The sequence below is a fragment of the Fistularia commersonii genome, chromosome 6, assembly GCF_037954325.1.
Source record: "Fistularia commersonii isolate RoL2024-O1a breed Wild chromosome 6, RoL_Fcom_v1.0, whole genome shotgun sequence".
NCBI lineage: Eukaryota > Metazoa > Chordata > Actinopteri > Syngnathiformes > Fistulariidae > Fistularia > Fistularia commersonii.
The window spans coordinates 9,693,168-9,712,839 of record NC_141289.1 but is presented as its reverse complement, the minus strand read 5'-3'; the positions used below and the strand labels follow the sequence as shown (position 1 = coordinate 9,712,839).

At 40.0% G+C, this 19,672-nt stretch overlaps 1 protein-coding gene across 1 annotated transcript in view; it reads left to right on the top strand.

The window, feature by feature from the left end:
- Positions 1-19,672, top strand: part of LOC147233345 (gamma-aminobutyric acid receptor subunit gamma-3-like) — a 109,639-nt gene that overhangs the window by 22,306 nt on the left and 67,661 nt on the right. The window contains exon 3 of the mRNA XM_086148045.1: positions 15,196-15,263. Coding sequence (XP_086004171.1) covers positions 15,196-15,263 — 68 coding nt within the window. The remainder of the gene's footprint in view (positions 1-15,195; positions 15,264-19,672) is intronic.

Sequence of the window (19,672 nt, the reverse complement as noted above, 5' to 3'; positions counted from 1 at the left end):
ATTAGATTTGATTTGGGCCGGTAAAGACTGCCTGGCACAACACAGTGTGTACTTGTTCGTGCATCCTCTCGCCAAAGTGCACTTTGAACAAACACCGGCGAAGTCCTTTCACTGAGACTGTTTAATGATTCATAAAGTGAGCTCTTTGGTTTCAACCAAATCTACCACATGGTTGCTGTCATGTTTTTATTTCAATCTAATGAACTGAGGCAGAGATGCATATTATCGTGTTTATTAGCTTGGTTTGATGACCTAGACTCTGCAGGGTCACCTGATGATGCTTTGCTCTTTAATAGCATTTATTTTGCCGTGTTTTGCTGGAAAAATAAATCCATCGACAATGACCTCTTTTCCATTTACAGAAGATGTATAGATAACTCGCAGCAGGTGTGTAACCACTGCTTTTCCAGCCTATAAAAGCATCTTTGCTCACGAAATATCAGGCAGTCGATAATAGATGGAACGAAGAGACATGGTTTTCTACTTCTTATAACTATCAACCACTTCCTACCATTTTCTTTTCCCTTTTCTGTGTTAGGAGGTAGAATTTTCTGTCATCAAACCCCATTCCGTGGGTCTGAGCAGGGCTTTTTTCAAGAGCTGCTTTCAATATGAGGCCCTGTGATCGACTGGCGACTGATCCAGGGTGAAACCTGCCTCTCAGCCAATGAAAGGCGGCGCCAGACTGCGCCTCCGAGTGTAGGAAAAGCAATATAGATAACGAATTAATGAAAATTAAAGATACGCAAGGTTGTGTGTCGCTCAGGTGATAAGATTGGTGTTCTTGGATCCGGAATGGCCTCGTTCGGTTCCTGAGCTCCTCCTAGCCTGTCGAAGTCTTGTTGAGCAAGACACCAAACCCTAATTCATCCATTATCAATTAAAGGCAGTGGTCATATTTCATGTTATGCTTTGCTGTGGTAATTGTATTTTTTGTCTTCTTTCTAATTGTGGTCATGGCAACCCACTTTGGGCAATGGATGGACGGATACTCAGTTCATCCACATATACAATGTGTAAAGAAATTTCAAACTTCATTTATCCAGTGATTCTGCTCTTTGACCTTGCGCTTCCTTGAGGTCTGATCAAAAGAGCCATCTCTTGCTTTGTAGGTGTTTGGTTCAACAGCATTTATGTTAACAACAGGGTTTATTGATTGAATGATTGATTTTTTAGTATGCAGTCGTTTCATTTTCAGAAGTTGTGCTGCTTAGTCAAAAAAAAAACTACAAAAAACATTGTAGCCATTTTTACCAAACTCTCCAAAAAATGTAATACATTTTGTTAATCACCCCTGTGTGGGACTAATAAAGGACTAGCTCACCTCTCCAGACCTCATCATCTGCTTTGATTGCCTTAATTAAATTGAGTTCTTTGTTGCACTACTTTTTACATTACAAAGTCATTTGAATTTCCGTAGTTACTCACTTACTTAATTTGTGAAATCCAAGTAGTTTGCTTTGCAGCACCTCTAAATCCAGCCACTTTTCATATCGGTGCCAAAATCTCGAAATGAATTGTACTGCTGAATGTAAATGTGTACGTTTGGAACCGAGTCACTCACTGGTGTACTAAAGTTGGGGTGGCCATTGTGTTACACACCTTAAAAGACCAACATTTTTGCAAAACTCACTTTTCCAAAGCAGCGAACAAACATTCCTGCTTCAACAAGATCGCAAAAGTGTTAACAAAGCTTTTGTCATCAATAGACATTCTAATGGGTCAGTAATCAGCCATTATGCTGCACCTTTATATGAAAAAACTCTCTAAATTAAAATAAATACATGAATGAATTAGTAATTAGCAAATACACACGTAACATAAAACGGAAAATGAACTAAGCCCCAGTGAATTTAATTGCTAGATGTGACTTTGCATTTGGTTTTTAAAATATGAAATATGATATTTGTTTTTAATGTGATGTCAGTCAAGAAACACAGTAATGTGTAGATAAATCTGCTTTCATCTTAGAAATAATGAAATATGTATGGATATTAAGTCACAATTAAGCTAACAGATAGTGGCATTTGTGTGTGTGTGTGTGTGTGTGTGTGGGGGTGTTTGTGTCTGTGAATGTAAACCATTTTATAGCATTTTGAAACAAGTTGAAGAAAGAGTTATATACGTGGAAATCATTTAGTTATATTCAAGTTGTGAATATAACTTGAATATATAACGACTATACATAATGCACACTTACAATCCTGACACTGATAAACAGCTGATGACGTGACGACAGAAACAAAAGTGAAAACAAGAGATTGCTGAAACACCTTTTTTCTTTTTGCAGTTTTTTTGGTGTTGTTTCATTAACCAGATGACCAATATATGAACCCTAGTCCTGCACTTCGGATGCATTATGAATAGTACTTGACTCTCTCCCTTTCCCGCCGTCTTTCAAAGTAGCTGATGATCCTCGCTCTGTGATTTGTACGTACAGTGGTATTGTTTTACAAAGATGACAAAAGCACATGAAATCGCTGCCCCGGTTCCTGTCTGCTGGAGGTAAGGACTCTGAATGTTACAGATTTATTTTCGGGGATAGTGAGCAACACCTATGAATGCAGAGTTCCCGTCTCCCGGTAGGTGGGTGATTGCAGCTGATGTCTCTCTCAGCAGTGCAGCTGGTCCACCGCAGTTTCTCTCTGCAGAAATGCACAGATTTAAGTTGAAAGTGAAATTCAGTGATACTTTCATATGCAGTGTAAAAATCGATGGGTAACCAGGGTCCTTTAAGTCAACATATGGGTTCAGTTCTTCAGCAAACTGAGTGCGGTGTGTTTTGACATTTGATTTAAATGAATCATCAAAGAAATCACTTTCAGTAAAACTTAACTTTGTTTGGAGGGATTTTCATGTGTTAATCACCCCCCCCCCCCCTTTGTGTTTCCTGGCATTTCCTGAGGCTTTTGACATCTTTCTGTGTGCGCCTGTCTATATGTGTGCCGGTTTATTGCATTGAGTGCTGTGCAAGCAGAGTAACACTAGAAAAAAAAAAAAAAAAAAACAGATGATGGAGGTTTTTCCATCAACGTAGTCAGAATACATTAAAATGAGCTGTGATGTAATGCAGCACAACCAAATGGGGTGCCTAAACTTTAGTGTCTTGTGCTTTATCGATTTATTTATTTTTGTTATTTGCGATGGGACGCACAGTAGTAACTGCCTCAGAGCAAGCCTTAGTTTGATTCTGAGAAGGGTCTTGTTTGTAGTTTTTTCATGCACAGTTTGCATGGAGGTTCATTGGAGACCCTAAATTGCCCAAAATGTGCGTGGTTGTTTCCCTGTATGATGAGTAAATGGTTGTATGTCTAATTATAACATGTGAATGAAGGTGAATGGTGTTATGTCCAGGTCCAGGGGTGCAAGATAAGAAGTATAGATAATGAATGAATTAATAAATGTTACTTGAGGAAACAAAGAGAAAGAAAGTTGCTGCATCAGTATATGTGTTAAACACAGCTACTGGTTTACTCTTCTTTACAGTGACTTATCAAGATTCAAGATTCGAAGCACTTCTTGTCATATGCACAGTCCGGAAACCTGTTTCCATGCACAGTGAAATTCTTATTTTGTCATCCATAGAGAAGCCAGATAGATTGTAATTCATAAATAATAAAGTACTAATCTCTCTTCAGCTATAAAAAGCTAAATTTGTCTTTAAAAAAATCTATATTTGTGAGTTTTAAGTTTCAAATTTATAGATGAGAAACCAAGATGTATGAAAAGCAGACATTTAGACACACTTTAAATCAAAATTTTAGAGTAGCAAGAGCACAGTGAATGTCTGGTTTGAACAGAATCCGGAGATGACTTGCAGAACAGTGATGATTATTTTATTTATTTTTAACATTGACTCAAACATGAACAGCGTTGACTCCTGCCTGCACCATGATGGGACATTTTTCCAACTGTGTTTGACGAGAAATTGCTCCTTCACCACATATCTGCCACAGATGTCATGATGCTTCCGCAGGGTTCGCACGTCTGTGACTGCGGGATTGTTTGTTCCAAAAATACAACGCCCTTGAAAAAAAAAAAAAAAAAGAAGGAAATAATCAAAAAGAGGTTAAAAACATGGAAGAAAAAAATGAATAGGGATCCTGTTTGTCTATTTACAAACCAGATGGCTGCCTGTAAATGCATTGGCCATTTGCAGGCCATGTCGTCAAAGTGCAACAACATTGGTGTACATGTTTTCCTCACTGAACCTCATGCCTGAATAATGACCTTCAAGACCGTTCTATAAAAGGAAACGGAGAACTTAATCATGTTGGATCGAGCATGGTCAGCCTTGAGGTCCATTTATGCTCATGTTCTATACAATGTTATGTGGATAGCTATGTCAGTTTCAAACACTGTTGATCGTCACTGCCCACATACTTCCCATGTGTGTTTTTGGTAACCATGGTTCTTATGCAATAGATCCACGAGAGGGCAGGTCAGAGTTCAGGCTCCGTTTGCACGCATAGTTAACGTTGAGCATAAACGCCATTCTCTCCCAAAAGCGAGTTACGATAAAACCTATATTATAGCTGAATTTCAATGTTGTTCTCATTTGTCTTCTTGAATGGAAATTTTTGTAATTTTTTTTTGGAAAGCTTTAACTGGTAGTTGAGGTTGGCAAAGTTAAAAAAGGAGAGACTATTCCCCTGGGTTTTTGCTCTGGCCCTCACCCATGCCTGATGAAATGAATCCTTGCTGTGATTTTTTTGGGGGTGCCCTGTATGACTTCGGCTTGCACGTGCCCAGTATTTCTGGAAGGTTTTCCAAAGCACCTGGTTATGGCACCTTCTGCTCTGGCCCTCTTGTCCAGCCTGCCTGTCAGCCTGAGAGGATATGCCTCTTCCTTGGGTTCTGGAAAGAGCATAGTTGGCATTTCGTGTCTGATTCAAACAAAAGGTGCCAGTCCTGGGGACTGAGTGAAGTGTCATCGAGTATAATAAGTTGATAATGATAAATTATCCTTTTTTAATCCCAGAGGGGAAATTCGTTCTCTGCAATTTACCCCTCATGGATGCCAGGCCCTGTTGGGGGTCAACTCCTCATGCCAGCTCCTGCAACATCCCAGTTGAGGATGGTAGCCCAGGTTGTCCGTTTATCCTGCTGATATCGGCTCAGAGCTCTGATTTTGTAATACTCTGTCCATTTTCCCATTACTTCGGAGCTTACCTTCTATGCCATAAACATTCACAATTATTTTCTCAAGTGAACATTTGTGCGCATGTCTGAAACTGAGGAGGCTCTGCTGACTTATACATTCATCTGCACCTACAAATGCGCATGAAAATAAAACGGAAATGAACAAACTGTTAGTCAGTTCCACAGCGATGTACTCAGGGTTGTTCCTCATACCATTCTGACTTGGCTCATACAAGCATAAATTTATAGTTAATCACTTTATGTTTGAGTCAAAATTTCATCTCCATTGACAGCCCATGCAATGTGGGTTTACGGTTACATTTCTGTTTAGTCTTTTCCTATTGCGATGTAGAACTATAATGCTTTACTGACTGCAGGCGGATTAGTGTCGTAGTAAACCCAGAGTAGACAGTGTGAGCCAGAGGGCCTCGACACACACTAACAAGGGAGCGGAGAGGTCATGCGGGACATGATGTGTGTTTACTATAGATTTCATTGGTTTCGCTATAGTGCCAGAGACCATGAACTGATTGGACCGCACTGGTTGCACCATCGCAGACTGTGATAACTCTATACAGATCTCTGACTTACAGTTCTCAGACTTAAATAGAGTCTGTTGTTACCAGCAAGTAGTATTTGTCCCATTGGAATAATTATAGTTCAAGTGTTTCCTGGAAACATTTTGATAAGGTTGCCATCTCGTATAACCTTAGAGTATGAGAGAGCTGCAACTACTTTGGTTTGTTTTTTTCCACTGAGGATAATTGATATTTATGTTAAATCAGAGTATGAGTATACTGTCATCGGTGAAGATTTGTCCTCTTCAAATTTCATTTTACAAAATGTCTTTCGAAATTAATGTGCATACCGCCAGCACAATCCCAGAACTGACTTAATAAAACCTGAAAATTGAGAAGTGATGGTTAGGGTGAGGTCTTTGGGGTTTTCTACTCAGGAATGAGGCTCCATTCCGGGCCACAAATGCCTGAGCGTCAGCCTCCTCCTCCTCTGAAGCCCCGGGGCTGGAAGACTAAATACAGTGTCTGGGCACATCAGGCTAATATGATGTACCAGGTGTGCAAATTCCAGCTTGTCCTTTTCTGAGGGTTAAGGCCCAAATTCAGTCACGGACGACTGGAGAGAGGCCTCCTCCTCAGGACGTCCTGGTCCAGAAAAGCCAGGTATCATGGAGTTCACATACCCTATATTAAGGCCCCTCTGGTCCATCTCAAGAATGTTTTTTTTTTTCCTAAAGGTCCCTCTTTGTAAACTTGAAATTGATGGTTTGTGTTAACATTACATTTTCATTCTCATTTAATTACTTTCAATAGTCCTCAACATCATGCATGTCTAATGGGGAAGAAAGTTTATTTGTCGGATGTTGCTGCATTCGCTGATCTGTCGCTCTGCGCACCTTGCCAGAGAAGATTGGTAGATTAGTGTGTCCTGTTCAAAATTCTGTGGCATGTGATAGACATTGATTTGGGTCATTTAGGGTTGCGGGCTACTTATAGATATGTGGTGGTTTTTAATTTAGTAATTAATTAACCCATTCGGTTCTTCTTCTTCTTCTTCTTCTTCTTCTTCCAGTGCAGATGTGCGAGAGGGAGGGGAGATTTGAAGCGTCTTTTTGGGCTGTTTAGCCCGTGCACCTGCCCGACTGAGTTTTTTTCTGTTCATGTTTGCAATTTTTTGATTGCTTTGTTCGATTGGTCCAGGAGGCGTGAATGTGCACCTGCCTGGCGGTGCCGGCTAACCGGAGAGATGGTGTTGCCTGACAGATAATGGCGCCTGACAGAGCGGTGTCTGTGGTAGGAATACTGCTTGCAGTCAGCGAGTAGGTGGGACATGAAAATCCGATGCGTCCAGAATGAGCCGAGCTGTGGTTGCCTTCCTGAAGCCGGAAGCGCTCATCCACCAGCTGATTGCTAGCGGTGCGATCATCGGCAATGCAGATGTGTCCGCACCCTCATTGTGGATCATCGTCTCTGGTATCCTGCCATTCTTTCCAAATGGTTTGTTGGAAAGTGAACTCAAAAGGTTTGGAAAGTTCGCCAGTGGCTTCAGAACAGTGAGCCTGGGGTGCAAGTGTCCTAGGCTGAAGCATGTGCCGTCACAAACCTTGAAGGTCTCATTCAGGGTGAAGTACGGAGATGCCTCATATATGGTGTATGCCAGTTCAAGGCAGATGAAATGTTTTGACTGTAGGCCACCAACGGGTTGCTTGTCTGCACAAGAAGTCGGAATTGGAGAACAGTTCGGTTAATGATGGTGCCGTGGGCTTCTGCCACAGCTGGAGGTGCTTCTCTTGCTTTGCCGCCTGGGGGGGCTACGGCTGCGCCTGTCTTAGTGCATGGCTGTCAAAGTGGAGGTGTCCTATAGGGCAAGGGTGCTAGTTGTCAATAATCTTATTGCCTTGATGCTTTGGCACAAGCTTATTGCATTATTGCTTGGTTTGAGGGTTACCCTAGACTTCCAATTATTTATTTTGTGGTTCAAGATATTTGAAGACCAACAAGAGGGTGTCAGCTGTGCTGAACTTTTAATTGGGCTCTGCCAAATAGCCATTTGGCTGACCTGGAAGAAGAAAGTGATCAAGGGAACGAGAGTCCAGTGATGGCCTTAAAAGCATTGATTAAGACTCGCCTTAACGTAGATTTTGATTTATTTTCTTTAACTGGCAACTTTTGGGACTTGAGTTCTCCCTGGGCGATACCCAACCAGTACCAACTCATTCTGAATTGATTCCCTGCCACTGAGCTATAAAGATATGAGTATCTTTACATGTTCTTGCTAAAGGTATACCTGTCAGATCCCAGTGTTTGAAGAAAGGGAATTTTTAAGCTCAAACTCTTCTTCTCTATTATTATTATTGTTAATTATATTTCTGCAGAACTTAGGTTGGGTGTATTGTTTTTCTGTTGCTTAATGGATTTCAGGAAGAGTTGCTGGTGCATCTTAATAAACAATTTAACTACATACAATTACTAATTTCCGTGAGATTGTTACTTTTGGTTTACTAATCCATTTAAGGAAGGAGTCATTGTTCCGGTGTTTTTCTTTTGAACGCACATAATTAGCAGTGAGCAGTGATGGAGCTAAAAAACAAACCAAAACGTGATGCAGCATAGTGGATCATGATTTTGCAAATATTAAATAAACGGATACTGAATATTAATGTGGTAATTCCCTTTTCATTTACATGTACCTTTTGAACCAATAAATCTAAATGACTATGACAAATCGGGAATGTTGTCTAATCATACAACCACATATTGTTGGTGATAATTTCATGACCATTATGATAATATGATCTGATGCGTCTGCTGATTCTCACCAGACCTTGTTCAGCTGCATCAGGCTCAGTGGACTGACCAAAATCACCATATTGCACCATCAAAATTATATTTGTTTGAAAAATGGCCACTTCACACAGTGTGTAATTAACATCGCCAAAAACCTCATTATGCTCAACATTTAGATCAAATGAGACGCATTTAATTTACACTCTATTCGCCCCTTCCTGGGGAAATTCGTTCTCTGCATTTAACCCATCATGGATAAACCACGAGCAGTTGGCTGCATGGTTTGAACCAGGAATGTTTGGTTCTAGAGACGATTGCTCCACCTCCTGCAAGATCCTCCTGACTCCATTTATCGATCGCTTTTTATTTATAGGCAGCCTGAAAGTTAATTTGTCTCAGTTAGTATGCATTTTTTTGAAAATCTCATTTTGAACGGGTAAGTGCGGAGAAGCAGGGAACAGCAATGAATGTTTTAGAAACAGGGAACAGCTAGCCAATTTGAGAAATGGCAGATGTCTTACTCATCCGGATGCAATGATTTAGTTCATTCCACATTAATTTTGAGGCCGAGACCGAGCATGTGTTTGAGTATCCGTCAGTATAGTGTCTGGCAGGCCACTGATACCTGCAGCCCTCACACACCTGAGCTGTGAGGCCAGTTGGGACATGTGCATGCTCTGGTGTCCGCTGGGCCAGACAATATGTAAGACATTTGTCTAACAACCGAGCAAAGCTAAATATAAAAACCCTTCCTTCTTCATCCAGTGTAATCGAGTAAGACTGGACTTGAAATAATTTTCTCAGATGCCAGATGACTACAATGATGAGCAAAGGTAGAAAGACGGTTCGGTATATGGATATACCCTGAGGTTGGTGCTCGCGGTTTCCTGCTTTGCTGTCGAGAAACAGCAAAACACGTCCTTCACACAGGCTGCAAATATAAAATAGAAACAGTGCCGTCATGGCTATCTATGAACCATCACACATGAATCTGCCTCGCTATATTTGGACATATGTCAGATCGGCTCAGCTTTTACGCATACAGGGGATTCAGAGGCTCGTCTTCATTTGCAAAAAAGGGGAACAGAATGAAGGAGGACAATAGAATAGACTTTTCCTTCTGCTGAAGGAATCTAAGTGAGAGAACTGGAGATTATAGTTGCTAAAAAGACGGACTTGTTAAAGCACATTTTGGGAAGATTCGGCGTCTCATTGTCTGTGCGATGTAAATTAAGGACGATTCCCTTCAGGTTGGCCCACTTTCAGAAGACTGCAGACCGGATTCGCTGTAACGGAGTGGCTCTTCCCCCACTTCTGAGGTCTTTCACGCGCCTCCATTTCAACGGCAAATGGGTCTCACTGGAGGGACAGTGTTATTTATTGTCACCTAGGGGAGTAGGTGTTTTTCCTCATCCTTTAAAGACATGCAAATCAGTCGGTCTACAGAATACATTTCCAAAAAATGGTAATATTGTTGCGCTTTCTCCGACTATCGGCGGCTATATCCCAGGGTTTCCCTGTTTTCACTCGCTCTGTGCTGTGCACAGTTCCGCCTCCGGATACTGCAAATCAACATTAAAACTGTGTTGTGTTTTTCTTTGCAACTTGGCCATCACGAGTATGTAAATCCCCGGTTTCCCAAAATGGACCTAGAGATTTGATCGTTAGTCTGAAATTTCTCACACGGTGTTCGAAGGAGGTTAGATAAGTAAAGGGTGACCAAAATGAAAACAGAAAATGCCGCAGAGAGGAAAAGAGGAATCATGAAAACTATTGAAGTGCAAGGCGGTCAAAATAATTGTTATCCACCACATGCATGGCTCATTCGTTGTGGATTCACCTGGCTGTGAGTTAAGTGGCGTAGTTTTTGAATAAACAGCAACATATTCTTGAATTTCTAACTTCCAATTATTGAATCAACTGTGTTTGGGTGTTTATATCAAATCAAGTTTTTTTTATCCCCAGCCAAACCTGAGTCAAACCTGAAATCAAACCCCAAGTCAAGAATGTCAAGTTTGAAGGAAGATATTAATGGTATACTTTTGGTATTCAAGCTACAGACTTGTTCAGATTTGTTCTTTCCAATGGAAAACCAGTTTTAATCGTAATATCTAATGTCTAATGGATGCAAACACAATGTCTGGACTTTGTAGTGGCACAAATCTGCTTAATGCATATGTCAACAACATGAAAATAAAACAACTACAAACCTCCTTTGTATAAATATATTTTACACATTATTATTGTTGACATGTACAATTAATGTCTTTAAATAACTGGTGGAACAAAAGTAGATTAAAGGTATTTTGGCTCCTAAACTTTGCATATTTAGTTTTGGATTAGTTTGGGGTGGCGTTGAAGTATAAAAATGTACGTATTTATGGTTTAACTCAGCTCTGATGATGGATGTTGGATGTTGTGACTTCTTCCAGCATGCTGTGTGAATACATTTGTGTCCTCTACACTTCAAACCCATCATTTTAAATACTTCATTGGGAATGGGAAGAAGGACTTGATTTATATAGTGCCTTCACTGTAGTAGCTGTTCTACAAGCACTTGTCAGTGGCGCCTTATTCACTCCCTGATGACAGGGGTTGCCATGCAATGTGCCAACCTCATCAGGAACAATTAGGAGTTCAGTGTTTTGCCCAAGGCCATTCTACCCTCTGAGCCGTGCTGCCCAAAAGTAATGTCTTATGTAATCAACATTGCCATTGTGACTGTGCGTCCCAACTAAAGACTTTAATTCCAGCTGTTTTAGACTCTTAAGTTAGTTTCTACTTGGTTGTAAAACAAACTGCCAGAGTTGTCACTGCAGTCAGGCACAATGAGAGGCTGGAGCCTATCCCAGCTGTCATTGGTCGAGAAGCGGGGTATATCCTGGACTGCACGCCAGTTGATCACATAGGTTTTTTATTAGGTAGCTTATTATATTCCCTGGGATCCATAGTGTAATCTGCCTTTACATATTCTGCCATACCCTGGCGCGCTATCAACTCTAAGACAGACACTAGTGTCTACTTTGTTTTAATTTCATTTTATTTTATTTCCAATGGTCAATTTGATAAAAAGCGCACACTGTATCCAGTCTTGCTTTGCTTGTGTCTCGTTTGGACATGATGATCTTGAAGAATGCATTTGTCAGGATGGTATAAACCAATTTGAAAACTGAGAATGCTTTGCTGTCACTCATTGTTTACTTGGTGGAGCAGAACATGTTGGAGTACAGTCAATGCCTCCCAGCAGGCCTTCGTCAACCAAAACGGTTTGGTTCACAAAACCGGTAGAGAGATGTCTCCAGGGACAAACATGCAGATGTACACTTGCAGAAAACACCCACTTAAATTGTGTTGTTCATGTTTAGATCCCGGTGCCCTCAAATTCTGTGACATGTAAAATCCCAGATAATTGAGAGAGATGGAAATCCTTTCATATCTATTATCCATAAAGAACAATTGAAATGAATATAACATGCGTCATGGATTAATGAAGAAGTGCTTTCATGTACACCAAAAGATGACATGTAGGTTGCCATCTGTCTCGCGCTTCTGAGCGGGAGAGCTGCTGTGTGAGTATCAAAAAATCTCAACCTCCCCATTACAGCCTGCTTTTGTTATTTGTCGGCACGCATTTAATCAAACTTTGTTTGCGCTGTGAAAATTTGCTCTTTCTCAAAAACCCTCTGCCTCGTATTCATACCGGGGAAGATGTTCACACCTGGAAGCTGCTCTCACAGGAGGGCTTGCAGCTCGATTGATCAAGGTTAGAGATTAAGCACGCTGCTCAAACATACTCCTATGGGGGAAGAGCAAGTGTAAATGGGCAAAGCTAACATGATTCCAGGGTCTTTGAAGGTTTCCCTGTCTGTGCTATAACCATTCTGTAGCCACCTGTAATATGGAAATGGCAGCACAAAGTTATCGATTAACTTTATTCTGCTCGATAACCCTGTAACAATCAGTACAATAATCAAAATCAGTCAGTCACAGACAGTTCAAGTTGCATATTAAGTAATATATGATTAGACAGATATATATGCATATCTCTATCTATATAAACATATGTGCACATACATATACATATGTATAAATATAATTAAAAGAAGGAGATTTCGTCAAAAAGAATTATGTGCTAGAGACAAGATACAAATATGCATGCAGATGGTTTGTTTTTGCACGTATTAGAATTGTGAAAGATATCTTTAATGATTGATTGGAAATAGTGGATACAGAAACCTCTAACTATTCAGTGATTGATTCATTTTCTATACTGTAAATATTGAACTCATGGTTGCAGGATTGTTGAGCCTATCCCAGCTGTAGTAGCTTGGGGTTCAACCTGGACTGGTCACTCGTCAATTTCAGGGCAATAACATTACAACCTTTCACCCCCTCATTCACACATCCTATAAAAACATAAAACCATTTATTCTGTCATTCACTCAAATGGGCAATTTAATCCTTTGAGGTTGCTTCAATTTCACAACTCTGGTTGGTTATACAAGGTAGAGCCAAGTAGCTGAATGTATTATTTTAAAAGGTCATACATACCGGCAGTGATACACAAAGTGATAAAATCTGATTATTTAGAGAATGCAATTGTCACTCGATTAAGTTAAACTGTACAATTGTGTTAAAAAACTGTGCTAAACCCTCAAACCACTACTAGATGAATGCATAGGCTGCATTTTCAAAATTAACCCAATCCAGTTAGTTGAGTAACTGAGTTAACCGGGTACATTATTCCATATCTTCTGTATTGACAGTGCAGCTGAAAGAGAGGGAGAAAGGGTGTGAATATTATATGAACTTATAAACCCTAAGTCTGGCTGCATAGGGTCCACTTTTGACTATTTGTAAGGGAATTGAAGATTTTTGTCCTATCATCAGGTCAGTGTTTTTGTAAATGAAATTATTTCGCCGGCCTCACTTCAGGTCGGGGCATGTCTTAGGAGTTAAAGAAACAGTTTATTCTTCAGCTCCGTCAGACAGATGAGATAACATCATAAGTTTTAGAGATGCCATTCCCGTAAAGTGGACAGGCCTCAAAGGTGAATCAGCTATTTCCATGTAAATGTTAAGCACTTTAATGCATATGAGGCTTTCAGATAAAAAATGACAGCAGACTTTCTAATGGCTGGTGCAATGACTTTGCACTTTACCTGGTGAGTAAATCAAAAGTCCTATTTGGCCATTTGGTCTCTTGGCGTGTATGGCTGAACATCCAACAGACATGCTGAAAAATATTATTGAAACTCATTGAAATGAGTTTATCATTTAGTTTGTTTTGGGGCCATTTTCTTTGAGATCAATACTTTGTTGTGTTTGTTTTCAGAAAAGTATAACATTTTCTCTGTACCACTAATTGCCATGTATAACTGCACCGGATCATTGGCCTTGGTGTTTTGCGGTCCTGATCATGAAAAACATGTTATAAAATCCCCCCCCCCCTCCCCCTCCCCGCACCATCCAATTAAGATAAAAATAATCATATTTTTAATTTAGATTTCTCCGTCCTTTTTGGAGTTCAGAAGAAAGCTGCAACTAATAAAATGTATCCTAGTGATGATGATGATGATTTTTGTTTTCTGTTGTTGTTGTTGCTTTATTCTCTAATTTTTTTTTAAATAACATTCTTTTTTTTGACACTAGTATCCCAGTTACGAGCATATTTCAGTGACTACCAGGTTCATTGTAGCGTTGTCACTTTTTTGTGGAAAAAAAAAGGCAACATTCAAATAGATTCCTCATATTTAAGTCGATTGATTTTTTGGCATCTTTTAATGATTTTAATGTGGAAATGATGTGTGTGTGTGTGTGTGTGTGTGTGTGTGTGTATACGCACGGTTGTCTGCCTTACTGAAGGTTTGAAGGGAATCTTTTAGATAGATGTCAGCCTGAAACACCATGGTAATCCACTGAAATAAGCTATTTTTGCCAGACATGGAACAACATTTCCATCCAAAGATTTGCTGCTGGCGTGGCTAAAACCGAACACAGCCAATGATGTGATGTTCATCTTGTCATTCAACGTATGTCAGGTGTGACTGATGGTTCAACAATCACAATCTTTCTTCTTCAGCAATTCAAATTTGTCATCAGGTGTGCTCGGTCTTTTTTAAATTGAATGAAACATGTACCATATATAACATTTCAGTTTGGTGTCATTAAACACAACCGTTCCATTGAACAGACGCTCTTATTTGCACTTAATAGAGACAGCCAAAATGTCGATGCTCTGAAATTCGAGATGTTTTGAGGGCCAGTGCTATTAGTTGCCATGGTAACATGGAAATTGTTCCGGGATGGCATTGTACCTTTTCTGATTCTGAAATGTATATTTTCTAATGTGTTGATTTATCATGGTCAAACCAGGAAATAGGTTATCTCTAATTTTGATTTTTTTTAATGCATTTATTTATGGTTTTATTGGTTTTATTTGTTTGTTTGTTTACTTGTTTGCAAATTTACATTTTTTTATTTTTTATTTTTTCATTGAGATTTACAGATTACAATTATTATCTTTCAAAGCAGACCCTGCAGCCACACAAACTCTGGAATGATGAGGGTGATTTTTTTTTTTTCGTTTTTGTTTTTTGCTCAGGCAATGGTACAAATGAAGACATACACAGTATAACTGTTGTATAAAAAGAAATAGAACATAATGAATTGTGTGAAATAAACAGATGTCCCACCTACGAGAAGGGCAGTCACCATTGCTCACTCTGCTACCTTCTGGCTCTTTCAGTGAAACCGACAGTCATCGATGTGGGCATATATGTCAACAGCATCGGGCCCGTGTCATCCATCGACATGGTGAGTTCTAGCATCACCTCCTTCTTTTTTTCCTTTTTTTTCCTGGTCATGTGCCTGTCTGTCCGCCTTCAACAGACATAAAAACACACACACGCACTCGCCCTCCCCACACTTTGAGCAGTCTCATTGCTTACCTGTTATTTGGATGTCCACCTTGAACGACGGCTGTTTGTGCAGTGAGGAAAGCTGAGACGGCTGGTGCAGCTTCTTTGTTTGTATCTAACGGATGAGCTTGAATTAAGCATATGAGTGAGTTTAAAAAAAATAATAAACCCACTCCTCCATAAAGAAAACCAGCACAGATTTAGCGCTGGAAGCTGAACTGTCAGGTCAGACAGCAGGTTTGGCTTCTCAGGGACAGGAAGAGGCCCCGCCCAATGTTCCAGCTTCACGGTCTTCTTCCAGGTTATATTTATTACATCCTTTTCACTGAAGAAGGGATCTAAAAATGAAGCTCAGTCCGAGAATGAAAGATGTGGGTGTGTATAAGGCATACATTCTTTTGCCTTGTCATAAAAGCTCAGTGGAGATGTCACAAACTGAAATTCTCTGGCAAGTGAGAGGATAACCATCTCAAATAGTATTGACTAGAGTTCAGAAGACCAATTAGATACATAATATGTTTTATTCTCACAAAGCATTCTCTTTTGCACCTCCCTGTTTGGCAAATCCCAACTTTCATAGACACAATAATGAAATCTTATCTTTTAGTGTAGCAGATCACCAGATGTGGAGTCGTGACTGTTGCCAGGCAACGTTAAATGACTCCAGATGCAAAGGCAAGTAGGCTCCTTTCCCTTGCAGCAAGTTCAATTAAGATCAGATCTCCTTTTATGAAATTAAATCAGAAAAGCCCAAGGTTATTTTAGAGACCAATATGCTCCGGTTGATGTTATTTTGAACAATATTTGTGAAGCCTCTAATAAAAGGAACCACAGTAAATTTTATGGGGGTATCAAAAGGGGCATTGGCAACTAATGAAAAATATTGAATTTTTCCTATCAGCTGGCAGAAGATGCAATAGATGTGCAAGTTGACTTACTCTTTTTTGACCTTGGTTCATACTAAATATTTATCTGGGTTCATTTGAGACCCTTAATTGCCCAGATGTCAGAATGATAGGTTGAATGGTCATTTGTCTCTATATGTGGGTCTGTAATTAACTGGTGACAGGTCCATGGCGTACCACCCCGCTCACCCAGGATAAGCAGTATGGCTTATGAAAGAATGAATAGATAAATATATACATATATATAAGCCACTGGTGAAATGTATGTAAAAGTTCCAAAGTAAATGTCAGCGTCATGCAGAGGTGTCTTGCTTATGCAGCATATCCTTCACCATTTATTTCTCAAGATTCTGAAATGATCACAGTTCAGTTTTGTCTTTTCTTAAAACAAAAAAAATATTGATTGAAAAAAAAAGCTCTTTTCTTGCCAACCAGATTGCAATTGTGATATTAGAAAAAATAATTGAACTTAATCAAAATTAATAAAATGAAAAATTAATTTTATTTGCAACCGATCATGAGTGATTTTGTACTGTGTAAAAATGTTAATATAACTATGAAATATGGAAGTTTAGTTAAAGTCAAACTGAGTGCGGCTGCTATTATTTTACTAAAGCATTGCTCTGCTGTCATTTTGTGCTGGCCTTTTTGGTTCTTCCTAAAGTACAATTAGATAAGGTCAATTTAATCTGTAAAATGGTCTGAGGTTATCTCTGGGTTCTGAGTACAAAAACAACTTAATAAACTATGAGAAGTCTGCAGAGAATGCACACATGTAGATGACTGGTTCAGCTACCACCCTTCCACTTGCATGATAAATATTGCAGCACTCGCACACATTACCTTAATCTCACAAGAGCTGATTCCAATTGGAGCAAATGTATAATCTCTTGCATTACATTGCACAGGTGCTATTTATTTATTTCCCTCTTTCCCAGTGATTTGCACAACAAAAGTATAATATATAGCATCCGCTCAAGGGAACACTAGGGGGTTTATTTTACCATGATGACCTCCTTTCCACTGCATCTTGCTTATTACATGGCTGTGTACAAAATACATTTATCAATTGATGACAGTGGATATAGCCAATAAAATGGTCCCATTACAAGTGGAAGGTTGTTTTGCAAAGCAGCACTATCTGCATCCGGGAGAAACATCTTTCTGGTGAATGGGCTTTGAGCATAAATCATAGTGACGGACCTGACACATGTGGCTTAATGTGAAAAATAAGCCAAAACAAACTTAAGAATACATGGAGGTCAGTTTGAGCAGCAGGATCACATTGTCTCCCCTCCTTCTATCCAACATAAAAAATGCACAAAGTGCCACAAACAGGAACTCGAAGACAGTTCAGAGGGCTCTTAGGCTAATTAACAATCACCATTTACCACCTTGTTACACACACACACATATATATATATATATATATATATATATATATATATATATATAGACCCATATATATGTATCCACACAGTGTCCACACACACATGGAAGTATTGAAGTGACAACCATACAAACATTGATGTGACCATACACACACGGCAGCAGTATAGGTCTATATAAAGTGCTCTGCAGCTTGGAATGTAAACGGGTCAGTCAGGCATGGCTTGCATGGCTTGACTTGACTCACAGTGGGAGCCCTAACTTTGTTTCAGTGGAGATCAAGGTCCCAATGTGGCTTTCTAGTGATTTTCCTCTCCTCTTCTTCTTCTTCTCCTTTCGGCTTTTCCCTTCAAGGGTCGCCACAGCAAATAAACCTGCTTCATATAAACCTATTCTCTATATCCTCTCTCACACCAACTTCCTTCATATCCTCTCTCACTACATCCATAAATCTTCTCTTTGGTCTTCCTCAAGACCTCCTGCCTGACAGCTCCAATTCCAGCATCCGTCTATCAATATATTCACTATCCCTCCTCTGTACATGACCGAACCATCTCAGTCTGGCTTCTCTTACCATTGCTCCAAAACATCTAACATGTGCTGTTCCTCTGACAGACTCATTTCTGATCCTATCCATCCTGGTCACTCCCAAAGAGAACCTTAGCATCTTCATCTCTGCAACCTTTAGCTCTGCCTCTTGTCTTTTCATCATTGTAACTGCTTCTAGGCCATACAACTTCACTGGTCTCATCACTGTCTTGTACACCTTTCCTTTTATTCTGGCTGATAGTCTTCGATCACATAGTACCACTGACACTTTTTCCACCCATTTCAACCTGCTTGATTCCGTCTCTTCACCTCTTTTCCACACTCTCTGCTGCTTTGGACTGTTGACCCCAAGTACAAAAAATCTTCCAACTTCTTGATCTCCACTCTCTGTATCCTCACCGTTCCACCTGGGGTCCTCTCATTCACACACATATACTCTGTCTTGCTACAACTAACGTTCATTCCTCTCCTTTCCAGATCTTACCTCCACCTTTCTAGATTTTCCTCAACCTGTTGTCTGCTCTCACTACAGATCATAATGTCATCTGCAAACATCATGATCCATGGAAAAGCTTGTTGAACCTCATTTGTCAGCCTGTCTATCACCACTGCAAACAAGAAGGGGCTCAGAGCTGATACCTGATGGAGTCCCAACTCTACTTTGAACTTCTCTGTTACCCCTATAGCACACCTCAACACTGTCTTACAGCTAGCATACATGTCCTGCACCCATCTAACATACTTCTCTGCCACCCCAGACTTCCTCATACAGTATCAGAGTTCCATTCTTGGCACTTGTCATATGGTTTTTCTTGGTCTACAAAAACACAATGCAGCTCCCTCTGGCCTTCTCTGTACTTCTCTATTAGCTTTCTCAAAGCAAATATTTTCTCTCTGAAAGTGCTTATTGGCCTCAACCTGTCAGGTCCAATGGTTGCTGGTCGCTGGAATGTGAATCCCTGTGCTGGAATTAGTCCAAAACTTATATCTGTAGACCTCCATCTCTTTCCATGCCTTGGTGTTTCTCCCCTACTTTAAATTTCTCTGATAAGGTTACAATGTTGTTGCAGAAAACAACAGATTTTTCTCACATTCTCACAGGGCCAGGCGTAGCTTTCTGTTTTAAAAGCCCCCGATTCACACAACACTGCACACACTTGCATTCTTACTCAAGTTCTCCTCATCCATCTTGAGACCTCCATTTAGTGCTTTGGTCTCTGCCCTCAATGTGTATGTTCCCTTGTTTGTATGTACATGTGTGACTTCCACATGAAAAAAAACAGGTCAAATGCTTGGGTTGCAGATGAATGATCATGCTGATCACAAAAAGTTTTCATGCGTCACGGTCTATAACTAAACTCCAGGATGTTCCTCATCCGTCTTTAACGCAACATATATTTTCTTCTTTCATGTGCTTCGATGATAACGAGCACTGGCTGTGATGACATGCTGCCAAATGAAG